Here is a 13,535-nt window from a genome sequence, read left to right as displayed (position 1 = left end):
TAGATTTGAGAAAGTATAGGCCATAAAGATGACATCATATCTTCAAATCTCCATTTATTTAAACCTTCATATCTTCATATATACTCAAATCTACAAATTCTCATCAAGTATGAACACAATTATTTATATAATCTTCATTATAATGGAAATTGTCGACACGCCTAAGCAATAAATAAATAATTAGTCAACTTCTTCTACAAACTAAGCAGTCCCGATTCTTCGATTTATGAATCCCTAACTTTTTTTTTATAAATCTTTCCTTTATATATAATATTGAATGATCAAGGAAGATCATAGAGAGAAGAGTTGCAGAGAGAAAAAAAAAAGATAGAAAAAGCATATAGAGAGACGATGCAGAGAGAAAATAAAGAGAAAAAGAACATAAAGAAAGAAGGTGCAAGGAGGAAAAGAAGAAGCGAGAGATAGAAAAAAAGGGAGAAAGAACATAAAAGAGAAGTTAAATCTAATAAAATAAGTATACATAATATTGCTATATATTGCTATAGATGGTAATATTTAAAGAATATGTTTAAAAATAGTAATTATTAATTAAAAGGGACTCACCCAAGTAATTAACCCTAATTGTTAATTAATTTTAATTTAAAATTTAATTAACCTTTATAAAATTCAAGATTGGAATAAATGTTCCAATTGAATACCTAAACGAAGTTGCTTATAGAGACATTAAACAAGCTTTTATCATATTGTTAAAAGACTTTTTGTTCAGTTTTTTTTTTCTAAAAAAAGGAACGAATGTAACGTGACGTCCCATTAAAAGAAAGGAGTATATTCTCAAGAAAATAGGAATAGTCCAATGATATTGTGGTAGTAAAAGAAACAGCAATGATATCCTAGGACAGATTCTCAAACAAGTGTATAAAAGTCATTCAACTTATATTAAGTGGATGAACCACCCAAATTATTACATTAGAGTAAACAATTTGAATAGCATTCTTGTCACACTGTACAGGATACTCCCATGTTCTTAGTAAAGAAGTAGGTTAGACAATAGAAGCAAATTGTACAACTATTATGTTATGTTAATGGACAAGTCACTTTATCTACAAGGGAGGAATGAACAATCAATTTTTTAGCCACTAGGCGGATGCCTGCAATCTGTTGATAGTCGTATGAATCCACCAAGAAGTATGCATCTAACAGAGTCCCTGGAGTGATCAAGGAATCCAGTTCTGTCACATCAAACCTACTGAACATAAGCTTCTGTGTTGCAGAAGACTCTTTCTGGTATATCTCCGTTACCCAGCGGGAGATATTACCATCTATAACAGTTGGTAAACTGCAAGTTCAAATACACTATAATATTAGTTGAAATTAAACTATGTAAAGCCTGAACTAGCCATGAGCTAAAAGCTCATCTATAACTTGTGGTGTGCATCAGGTTGGAAAATCTGAAGGAAGACTAGCATATACAGAAGCAGACTAGCCTCACATTACATAGCATAATGGAAAACGAATATTTGATCTCATAAGCATTAAGAATATACCCGGAAAAAAACAAAAGGTAAAATCTCTCCTGGTTTCTAATAACAGGAAAATTAAGCAGGTTTCACTTATCCAGGAAAGGAAGAAAGGAAGATCAGAACTTACTTAAAACGAACGGTAGGGCAGTTCATAAAGCCAGGTTTTCTGTTTACTAAAGGCCTCCATTCTGACATGCTACCTGAATCCTCGTTCAACTTATGAGCGAGATTATCAATTGCATCCAAAAGTTGGCACAACTCTGATGATGTATCAACCACAAAACTCAACCGTGGCCGACCAGCATAATCGACAAACTTTGTGCTAATTCCGAACCGCACCTTCAGGAATTTAGAGCAAACTTGCAACTCAGTATTGTTGTGCAAGATTTGTATCTTCGGCATTCCACGATGTATGGGGGAAAGACTTGAGGAGACAGAAGAAATTGAAATTTTATTTGGTTCTAAGAAGTCTGTGAAGCCAATGTAACCATCTGTTGCAATTGATGCAGAAGAATCTTGAGAACATGAAGCAGGTTCTTCTTCCATTGCATCTAATTGAATGGATTCCCTTACTTCTGCACTGAATTGGACCAAGTTAAAAGGGTCAGGCCTCGAGGAATTTGTTTCAATAAGATCTGGTACCTCCTCCATATTTCTGCTCACAAGCGGAAGTATTGGATTGTCTGATTCTATGTAAGCTTCTGCAACAGATTTCATAGGACGTCCTGTCTTGACACTTGATGAAGGTGTATCTATACTCAAGCCCATCCCCTCCGAATTAGTATTTCCATTAGCACGACTTCTTATGGCAGCATTAGGAGACACCCAACTGTTATTGGTTAATACGTCAGGCAGGCTGGATTCCTGCAAGTACGACAATTTAGCTATTCAACCCATGGCAAAGTTCAATAGTCTGTTCTGATCAAAAGAATTTTAGAAATGATAGTGAACTGTTAATATATATATCCTTGTAAGATGTGGTAACATGGCCTTGCAGTTCTTGATTGCAGTGTCAACTGCCACATCTAAAAGCTTAATTGTAGGGGAAGTGACATTTTTATCATTTATTTTAGACATTCAAAATGCTCCTTGTGTGCGACTTGATTCTTTTTATTGAACTAAGCATGTAAAAATATTATTTTGTAGATGAAATTTGAACTCCAGATCTGATACTATTTCGAACAGTGCAAATAATGAAAAGTTTAAGTTGTTAGCAAGATGAATCTTCCATTTTTGCTTCATATCAGGTACAATTCAATTACTTTCTTGATCAGTTCTTAAGCTTCACAATTGATTCAACATTTTAGTTTATTGGTGTCAGTCAAGAACTGGCATGTCCACAAGATGAAAGTAGCGAAAAACAAGGATGTTGAGATGGATATTTGAGCATACTTGGTAAGACTAAGAACAAAGATATTCGAGAAAAGGTAGAGTGACCTCCATGGTGGACAAGATGAGGGAGGCAAACCTGAGATAGTTCGTGCATGTGAAGAGGAGTGGCATGGATATGCTACTGAGGAGTAGACGGTTATCTAATATTTCTTATTTTTATACTAAATACTACTTTACTTTTAAAAAAATGATCGTTTCGCTTCTGTGAAGCAAGCCCTCGTCGCTTTTTTCCGCTTCTCGCTTCCCAAAACACTGGGCTAACCAAGTATAAGGTTATAAGAAGGGAAGGTATACCAATCTCATGATTTATGAGTTTGATTTCTAGCCTTTCAGGTGTTAGGTGTGCATGCAACTTGGATTTCATTGATCATAGCAAACATTCTACAATTTGACATAGACATGGAAAGAAATTAGAGTAATATACTTTCTTTATTATTGTTGCACCGTAATATCTCAACATATATGCATGATTGTCATTCTCAAAAAAAATATGGCATGATTGTATGGACAAATAGGATAAAGGAAAATACTGCAATGAAAAGAAAAACCAAAAGCATGTCATATTGGTTCTGCTGTACAGTTTATCTACGATTTGCAAATTTTGAGAATAATTGTTAACATTAGCAAACCTAGACTCGAAGAACTAAAATCAAAAGTATAACACTGAACAACTTACCAAAAACAAGACAGTTGCACAGTGCTTTAGTACTTCGAAATTCATTCGGACATCATCCAAACTTCTGAAAAGTAAAACATCAACCTTGAGACAATGAAAAATATTCCAAACCTTGCAGTTCACACTGCACGGGCCAAAACCATCTAAATCATCTACAAATAGAACAGATTGTGTTTCCTATTGGAAAAGATTAGAAACACACCTCTGGGTTATTTGACAGTTAACTACAATCAAAATCTGTTGAAATTACCAAGAGTGAACATCCACACATACCAGGGCCTTAAAGCCACTAAATAAGCAAAATCTAAAACTGCGGAACTGTTACGTCAAGAATTAATTAAAAGAGATAAAAGACATAAACCAGACAACGCAAACATATACACTTTTGCTCATCGAGTCATATTGAGCAAGACACCAAACTGGCTGAAAAGTTCCAAGTAAATACAATAATACCATATCCCATATCTTGGTCCCCCTTCAGATGTTTACTAGATAAAACGGGCATGGTCCACAAGGATATTTCATTCTGATAGAAAGAAGTTCCAATAGCATATAATATGGTTAAGTTAAGGGATTATTTAATCACAAGCTGAAACAAAGGTAGTCCGGTGCACAAATCATCCTGGGCTAGCAGTAAGCAGGGTCCGGAGAAGGGCCATAGCCAAGGGATACTTCTTCTGAGTTTGCCTAAGCTGTTTCTTTCACTTTATTTATATACAAAGCGCTTCTATTGCATATAATATAGTTGGTACCCTTAGGTATTCCACACTCTATTTAATTTTTCTTTTATTTTTATATTGGTTTTTTAATATAACCATGTTGATAAATACATGGATATCTATTTCCTTTTCTGATGACCTAAATGGGTGTTCATATTTTTTTAACAATTTCAATTATTCTGGAGAGTAGTCTCTATATTCAATATTCTCGAAAAAAAATGCAATATAGATTAATATTATGAGTTGCTACATCGGAGTATTTTAGTTGATTGTATCTTATTTGACATTTTTAGAAGACGCTAACCAATCGAACACGTGAGAAGTTCATTAAAGCCTCATTTGTTTGCACTTAATGGACGCTTGAATCTGAATAGTTCAAACATCAGACCATTAAGTGCATTTGCTCATTCAGATTTAAGCACTTAATTGGTTTGAATACGTCTTAATCATTAAGATCTAGAAAAGAATCTTAATACCATTAAAAGGTAATCTTGTGTGGAAAATATATACACCATTAGGCTAAGCATGGGCATGATGAGAATAGCTAAAGAGCATTAACCTTTGGTTGCAACAATAGAACAAGGAAATGTGTTTTAAGAAAGGATTAAAAATTGTTACCTATGTGTTTGCTCTCCAAGGCCAAAATATGTAGCAAGAGAGGCCATCTGCAAACAGAATGTAACCAAATCATCATTTGATGTTTTAAACATTACAATTGATATCACTTCACTTGTACCCTGTGACATTTCTTGGTGGTACACAAGACCTCCCCAACTGTAAAAAGGATTGCAATAGCCTCCCCCTATTAGCAGAATTGGCCTATCTACTCTTTACGAATACTCTCAAATGCTTATGTATGTAAATATCAACATATTAAATTACAAATAGATCTGAAAGAGGAAACATTTATACACATCTCTTTCACATCAAACCAGACGTTTTTTCATATATGCTGGTTGATTCTATGAAAAAGGAAGATAACTATTTTGCTTGAGTTTCCTGCTTCTTCAAATAAAGCTAAAAAAAAAGCATACAAAAATGAAGACACAGCATGGAAAATTTGCAGTCCTGGTGACTGGAGAGTTCGTCTTCTAATATTGGCATAAGAACCCATCGACCAGATTACAACACAAATAGAAACCCTTTCTCAAGTAAACATTTATCTGTACAGAAGTAGCACGAATAAAAAAGGTAATATTATAAAAAGAAATGTTCTAACATAAATAGAAACCAATATTAGAAGGCTGATTCTATTGATCTTGACAATCAATAAATTCGTGTCAAAATGTGTTGCCTAGCGTATGTACACAATTGACTTAGGTTCGGGAAATTTGAGTAATCCGTAGTGTTCCCCAAATGAAGGCAAAAAACTAACACTTGTCTAACAAGTGAGAACTCGTAAAATTAAGTTAGTTGCCTACATTTTGATGAAGAAGAGGCTATACCTTCATGTTACCAGCTCTCCTTCCAAATTTTTCAGTCAACAAAGTAAGTGTATCAATTGTCCCCTTAGGTTCTGGTGCAGGCCTGTTAATTCCAGCAAATGCCTCCCGAATCCTTGGACAATCAAATTTCAGTATATTGTGGCCCGCCCATATCCTCCCTACACAAACAACATAGCAAGCATATATATAAAATAAACGTAAAATCAGTCAATTCCTCATAAAGCAAATAATTATGAAGAGATAATAAATAACCATCGAGAACATCAAAGACTTTATCGGCGATATCAGCAAATGAAGGGGCAGAAGTAACAGCATCTCTGGTAATTCCATTGCAGCGAACAGAAAGGGTAGAAATTAGAGAGAGGTCAGAGGGTCGTACAAGGGTAGAGTAACTATGTTGTTCAACAAGTTTTCTTGGGCAAACAAGAATTGCCCCAAATTCCAAGAGTGCATATTTCTGTCCAGTTCGCGTTGGTATAGTTGTCTCCACGTCGAAAAACACTATCTCCGACCTATCTTCCCCACTTCCCATCGTCGTTTCTCGTAGAGTAGAGGGGCCGGCCTGCATATTTATATAGGGTGAGGGTATTGCTTCCGGTGGAGGGTTTTGTGTGCTGAAACGTGACAGTCAGGTTTTCCATTGTGCTTTACACAAGGACCAAGAAACTAATCACAATTGTTTCACCTCACACGCAATCAACATCCCAAAAAAAAAAATACAAATATATTTTATCATTTTTATTACTCGCTTGCTTAATTTATGGAAAATAAAATCTCCATCTCAATTTATTAATTTACTTTATTTTCAAAAAAGAATGACAAGTAACGATTAATTATAAAATATTTATTTTATTTTAAATGAAATGACTTACAGTCACACAAAATTTATCATTTATTTGGAATCACAAGTTTTAAAAATTTTCATCTCTTTCTTAAATTCTGTAAGGAGTCAAACTACCTCACAAAAAATGAGACAGTAGAGAGTAATTTAAGTAAAAAAGAAAACAAAATATCAAATTGAAATAATTTTCAAGTTAAAAAGTAAAAGAAAAAAGGGAGATCAATTTTTTATTTAAGTTATTATAAAATCTAAGCTCAGAATAATATTATATAATATAATATAATATAAAGAGAAAAACATAAGATATAGAGATGAAGAAGATGACTTTTCTTCTTATTCAATTTTGTCTTACATGGAGAATGATATCTCTATTTATAAGTATACAAATCACTTCAAATGTCACCTTCATGAATGTTAAATTAATAGATACATTGTTATTCCAAAAAGGTTCATATCACCTTGTAATACATATTCATGATAAGGATAAGGCAGAAGTCATCGGTGACCCCCTAAAATTGACACAATCTTTCACTTATACACCTCAACTGAAGGATTTTCATTTTAGACACCTAACGTATGGTTCTTATGTATCACTTTAACACTTTTTGCACAAACATCTATAGACCATAAGCGCGTGCAACACAACCCGTTCTAGGTGAATAAACTTAACAATTGTATGATGCCAACTGTTAAACCTATTTACACATAGTTTTTATTTAAAATATTAGAAAAATTAAATCGGATAAAGACAAATTAAAAATCAAATCATATTTCCACTTCCTTCTTTCATCTTCCTTCACAAGTTTCTCTTTCTTCTCCGATGAAAACCCTAGGTAAATGTCTCTTCCTTCACATGTATTGGTTTGTTTTTCCTTCAATTTGTTGATAGTAATAACCATTGTTGTATTTTATGTCATCATTTGTAGGTTTAAGACTGTATTGACGAGGTATCGGGCTGTGCGATGTTAAGTTGACGAGGTATTGGGATGTCACCTTTTTGTTTTCTACCTCTGTTTTTGCCTTTGTTTTCTTGAAGAAGGTGTATTTTGTTTTTGATTCTTCTTTATTTTCATTTTTAATTTAGGTTTTGGTCTAACTAGTGCTGATAAAATAAGGGGTTTTTTGCGTATTTCCTTTTGTTGTGGGTCGGTCTCCTTGTCGGAATATGAACAACTATATTTTAGCATGTTTTCATCATGGGGGTATGTTGCTTCAAACCCTAAACCTACTAACCATTGAGAAGTAGATGTATATGGTGTCGTCGTAGATAAAGATCATTTTAGTCTTGTCGAGTATCTTTCCTACACTAAAGACCTTGGGTATACAAATGTTAAGACATTTTACTATGAAGATGGTGATGAATTAGTTTAAGTTACTTCTGATGCTTAACTGTTAGAATTTCTGAAAGACTTGGTAGATGGTGATGAGTTTCATGTGTATGTAGTTCATGAAGTTGATGAATTAGAAAAAGAATAACCTGCTCCATCTTCTGTTTTACCATGGTCTGACCTTATTGATGAATCTGTGGGTATAAATGTTGAGGGGACTGTGGTAATGATTCAAATTTGAATGGAGGTGATACAAATCATAATGAAATTGAATCAGATCTGTTTAGTAGTGACTTAGATGTAGATGATATTCCAGATGAAGATGATTCAGATGTTGATGAAGAATTAAGATCCCTTAGGGTTGAAAGAAGGAATAAAAGAAATCCTAATCTTAGGAAAAAAAAGATAGGAAGAAGAAAACAGTGATTGAAGAAGTACCAATAGGGGAGGCAGGTGTGGACAGGGGTTTTGAAGATATTGGAGTAAATAAAAAGGATATATATGTTAGCAGATTGGGAGGAGATGAGAAGTACATTGATAGATCAAAATGTGATAGTGATGATAACACTGATATCCTAGATGCAGAAGTTGTTGGAGGTGTTGATCTACCACGCAAAAGAAAGAGAAAAAAGGTCATGTATGATGATAAATGTAGTGTTGCTATTTTTGTACTTGAAATGATTTTTTAGAATGCTAAGGAATTTAAAAATGCTTCAGTAAAATATATTGTTGAAAAAATTATCAGATTAAGTTAAGGCCGAATGAAGCTCAAAGAGTGAGAGCAAAATGTAAATTCCAAGAAAAATGCAAATGGTTGTGTTATGGTGCTATTGATAGGGATTCTGGTAATTTTATGACTAAGAATTACCTACCTATACACAAATGTTTACCATCTAATAAGAAAAAAATGTGCGCAACTAAGTTCCTATCATGTAGATTCAAGGATGGAATAACTAAACAACCATCTTTGAGGATTTGGAAAATACAAGAATTGTGAAGGGAGGAGTTAAGACTGCATATGGGTAAAACAATTTGTTACAAGGCAAAGATGATGATTCTTAGAGAAAACATGGGTGACTGGAATATGAAATTTGAAAGGTTATTTGATTATGCTGAAGTTATAAAACAAACCAATCCTGATAATTTTGTTTGGTACAAATAAATAGAGAAACTGTACCACGAAAGAATTTGTTTGTGTACTTCTATGTATGTTTGGACGCATTGAAGAAAGGGTAGAAGGAAAGATGTAGAAGAATAATAGAATTTGATGGTTGTCTCTTAAAGGGTGCTTGTAAGGGTGAACTTCTTGTAGCAATTGGAGGGAATGGAAACAATCAGATGTTTCCTATAGCTTGGGTAGTTGTGGAAAAGTAGACTAAACATAGTTGGACCTTCTTTATCAACTACTTGAAAGATGACCTGCAGTTGGGTACTGGACAGGGTCTTACAGTGATGTAAGATATGCAGAAGATAACTAATTGTCCATTACTTTCATAATTGTAGATATATAAAATGTATTTTTGATACGCTCAAACTTACTTCTCAAATAAGAAGTAAAACGGTCGTATCAAGTAAAGAACCCAACTAATGAGGTTAGGATCGTTCCCACGAGGAAAATAGTTCAGACTTAACTTCAATCTATTATTACTATTATTTAGTCAATTATTTCCTTAGAAAACAAAGACAATAAAATGTGTTTTTTTATTTCTAAATGAATGAAAATAACTAGCTAAATTGAAGTAGACAACTAACAGATTTAAATGTTGGAGTTTAATCAATTAATAAAAGTAACTAGGGTTTACGTGTTCCCACAGGTTCTTAATTTGATAATTCTAACTATAACAATTCTTTCCTAGTATCTTGCATGTAAAGTGATAAGTTATGTATTTCTAAATCCTTGGTCCGACATCTAGAAAATTTCACTATACACCTTGGTCCGGCTACGTGTGTTGCTATACTAACCCTTACCTTTACCTCGTATTAAACATTATATTCGATATTTGACTAAGTTATTACCTCTTACCAATCAATACTAGCCTATTAGATAGTATACACTAAATCTATCTTGATAATTCTTTTACTATTATCTACCTCCTTGGTCCGGCAAGTCGCATTAAGGTGAGTTCTAACGTTGTCCATCCGTTAAAAACACTTCTAAACGAAAGAATTATCAATACATGCAAGGCACTATTCTAGAATTGTTATTTTAGTCAGGTTTTACCTCATTATTTGCCTATGGTTCCCACAACCCTAGTTATGGAGTTTAGTTACCCATAGTCATAATCACAATATTCATATATATAATATAAGAAGTCTGCACTTACTTCAATGAGAAAGAATAAAGTCCAGAAATTTACTTGATTAATCGACAAAATCACCAACAATCAAATCCAGAGAAAAGTATAACAATCCAAAGTGTATTAATCAAAATAATCTCTTCACAAAGAATCTAACATAAAAGTGTCTAATAACCAAGAGTCTAAATATATGAGAGTCTAACTATATGAGAGTCTAAATATAAGAGAGTCTAACTATAAGAGAGTCTAACTCCAAAAACGAGGTTTTTACAACTATTTATAAAAAACAAAAACCTAATAAAAAGAAGGACTCTAATTGCAGGAAATCTATCAAAACGCGTCTGGGTCGACGGACCTCGCGATGGGTCGTCGTGGTCGCGACGGGCCGTCATGGACTCCGTCATCCCATACTTTGCAAATTCTTCTGCTGCTCTCTTCATTACCCTCGGCGGCAGGTATGAAGGATCGTCACAGGCACAACGGTCCATCGAGGGTCTTCGTTCCATAACACTTGAACTCTTGGAATTTGGGTACTGGGACTACTTCTCTGATCATCACGATGAACCAGCAAGATGGACCGTCATGGCTACGACGGTCCGTCACGAACTTCGTAACCCCACACTTGGTCATACTTTCCCATATTCCTTCAGCATCTTCACTACGATGCCACCTACGGACAGTCACAAGCTCCGTAGGTGGTACTTTTCTGCATTTCTTGCTCTAAAACTTCCGCGTTCATCTTTAGACAAATTTCCTGCAAATAAAGAGAAACTTACATAAAAATTAATACAAAAAGGATTTTGGACACATACTAAACTTAAGGAAAAAGCATTAAAAATACCGTGAAACCACGGTATATCAACACCCTCAACTTAAATTCGTTGTTTGTCCTCAAGCGACGCACTATGACTCACTATAAAATCTTTGTACAATAGTATCCATGTTTTTTCTTTCGCAATCATTTGGCTATCAATCCCGATCAGTCTTATCATATTTATGCATGTTATTACTATTAGGCTTGAATTATGTGGAATCATACCATGACACAGACTCACCACACACTAACACCTATCCTCTTCAATTTCTCATCGAGGTGCTAATATTTTTGGTATTGCAACTAGTGTCCTCACTTCAAAACAACATCCTCATTTTTCACACAATGATTTCAGTTGAGTATAAGGATTACTTTTCAACACTCACTCTCAGAACAAATTCACAACTCATTCATACATATTTCCATAAGCTTGCCCTTATTTTCACTGCTTTAAGTTCGCTATACAACTTTTAGGATCACGATAGGACTATCTTAGCTTGTAACATAGGCTCAGGCTCAGGTAGGGTATATTTAGGTATACTTTAGTTACTTTTTTCCCTCCTTCACATATCGACTAAACATACCTCTTTTCATCATTTTATTTCGCCCAATTTCTCATATTCTTTCCTCTTGCTATTTTCCCCTCTTTCTTGCTTATATAAGTGACTCTCTTCTTTTCTTGCTTGTATTTATTGTATATTTTAATTATTTTTTATTTTTTTATTTTACTTTTATTTCAACTGGTTCTTGAGTCACTTTATATTTGTTCTTTCTCTCTCTTTGTTCTTTCAACCCCACTTTACAGAGCATTCCTCAAAATAGCCACCCTCAACTCATGGCTTTGCCATGAGTCAGAGTACACAATACCCAAAGTTGGGTTAGGGTCATGAAAGGGTTGTTTACTGCATTAGCCACCCTCAACTTATGCTTATGGCATAAGTTGAGGTGCACATGTCCAAGGAGGGACCAGGTCCAACACATTATTCCCAGAAAAGATCAGTTGGGGTGAAAAAGAAAGGTCTAGTTTAAGCTCATATCATTTGGATCAAAAAGGGATTAATTTCATTCAGTTTTTTTATTTAGGCTAAAAATTGGCTATATTGAACAAGGGTCTATGGTCCTTTCCTAATTGTCTATTACAACTTACTTTTAGCAGGACTAACCAGGCAAGTTCTATCTTAATACAAATAGTGGACTATTCAAATCTTCCTCACACTCACTTGACATCTCATTACTCTACCAGATTATCAGACACCTAGTTCGAATTTTAGACTTATGGTCATGCAGTGGTGTATCTCTATGTCATGCTTAGAGCCACACATTTATCAATTACTATGCCTAGTCATGCATCATTTTCATTTTATCAGGATATCATTTTAGCCATCATGCTTCAGAGTTAAACTATGTACACAAGATATAGACATGACAGTTCAACAATAAAAATAATCAGTCTCTTGGGAAAAAAGAACACAGGCAAGAAAACCCCAAAAGAGGACAGTGAATTGGGCTACTCAGACTTCACCCTAGCACTCACTTTCCATTTACCCCCCCTCCACAACAAAAAGACATGCAATTGTCCCTAATGCATAAAAAATTGAAATACGAGAGTGGTAGGTGAAGCAAACCTTGGGCGCAAAGCGCCGACGATCAGCAAGTTGGTGGATCCGGTTCCCCGGAACCCACTACCTCTATAATCTGGATACCCTCAGTAGTGTCCTCATCAGCAACAACACTATCAGCAGTGCCTCCCACTATCGCCACATCTCTGGAGCTAGATGCCCCAGCAGCTGACTCTACAGCCCTCATCCGACGCGCCTCCTCATCAGCAAGCGAGGCTCTCCTCGCAGCCTCCATCACACGACGCTCCTTCTTCCGTGCTCTAGCATCATCCTCCTCTCGACCCCTATGCCTATTGGCATGCTCTCGAGTGGGAGGTGGTGGAATCTCTGAAGTGGCGAATAAGTCCGCCATTACTGTGTCCTCAGTAGGCTCTGCAGAAGGGGCCTCAGACTTAGCCACCCTAGCCTCTAGGATCATATCAATGTCTGCTCGAAGACTCTCAACTGTAGCTTGAAGGGTCGACACATCCACTTGAGGGGCTGGCCGAGCTAGCACCCCCAACTCAAAAGCGTTCAAGCGTTGTTGAACCTCAGCAATCTTCCGCTCTGTGTGCTAGACCATTCTCCGCTCCAAGCACTCTTCTGCCTCATCAATAGACCTCTGCATCCAAGGATGGATGTGATGTAGAAGTGTAGCCATCTGTGCCTTTAGTTTCTGGACGCAAGCGGGACCAGAGCGGGGAAAGGGGCTAAGCGAGAGGAGCTCAGGGTAGTGCTACTACCCAGGATAGACTCGACCGGGGTAGTGTTAGTGGTTTCAGAAGCAGCCTGCATAGCCGTAAGAGCTTGTGCCACCGTATCAGCCAGATTGTCACCAAGTGGAGGCAACTCTGGACGGGGCCCTCTGCATGGAGCGCACTCATTGGACTCATACCTGATGAGGCCGATATCAACAGTGCCCAGCGGAGTCTTGAGCTGATCAA

The 13,535-nt window shown here is 35.7% G+C and overlaps 1 protein-coding gene across 1 annotated transcript; it reads right to left on the bottom strand.

Annotated features, from left to right (window-relative positions):
• Nucleotides 1-872: 872 nt before the first annotated feature.
• Nucleotides 873-6,398, bottom strand: LOC107005241 (protein NEN1-like). The gene is made up of 6 exons (XM_015203780.2): nucleotides 5,966-6,398; nucleotides 5,714-5,871; nucleotides 4,887-4,933; nucleotides 3,550-3,613; nucleotides 1,609-2,345; nucleotides 873-1,297 (listed from the first exon to the last, which is right to left on the bottom strand). The coding sequence occupies exons 1-6, from the start codon at nucleotides 6,279-6,281 to the stop codon at nucleotides 1,036-1,038; spliced, it is 1,584 nt and encodes a 527-aa protein (XP_015059266.1). The 5' UTR covers nucleotides 6,282-6,398; the 3' UTR covers nucleotides 873-1,035.
• Nucleotides 6,399-13,535: the final 7,137 nt, after the last annotated feature.

Source organism: Solanum pennellii, chromosome 12 (genome assembly GCF_001406875.1).
Source record: "Solanum pennellii chromosome 12, SPENNV200".
Classification (NCBI taxonomy): Eukaryota; Viridiplantae; Streptophyta; class Magnoliopsida; order Solanales; family Solanaceae; genus Solanum; species Solanum pennellii.
Note: the sequence above shows the minus strand (reverse complement) of the source record. Positions and strands in the feature narration are given on the sequence as shown.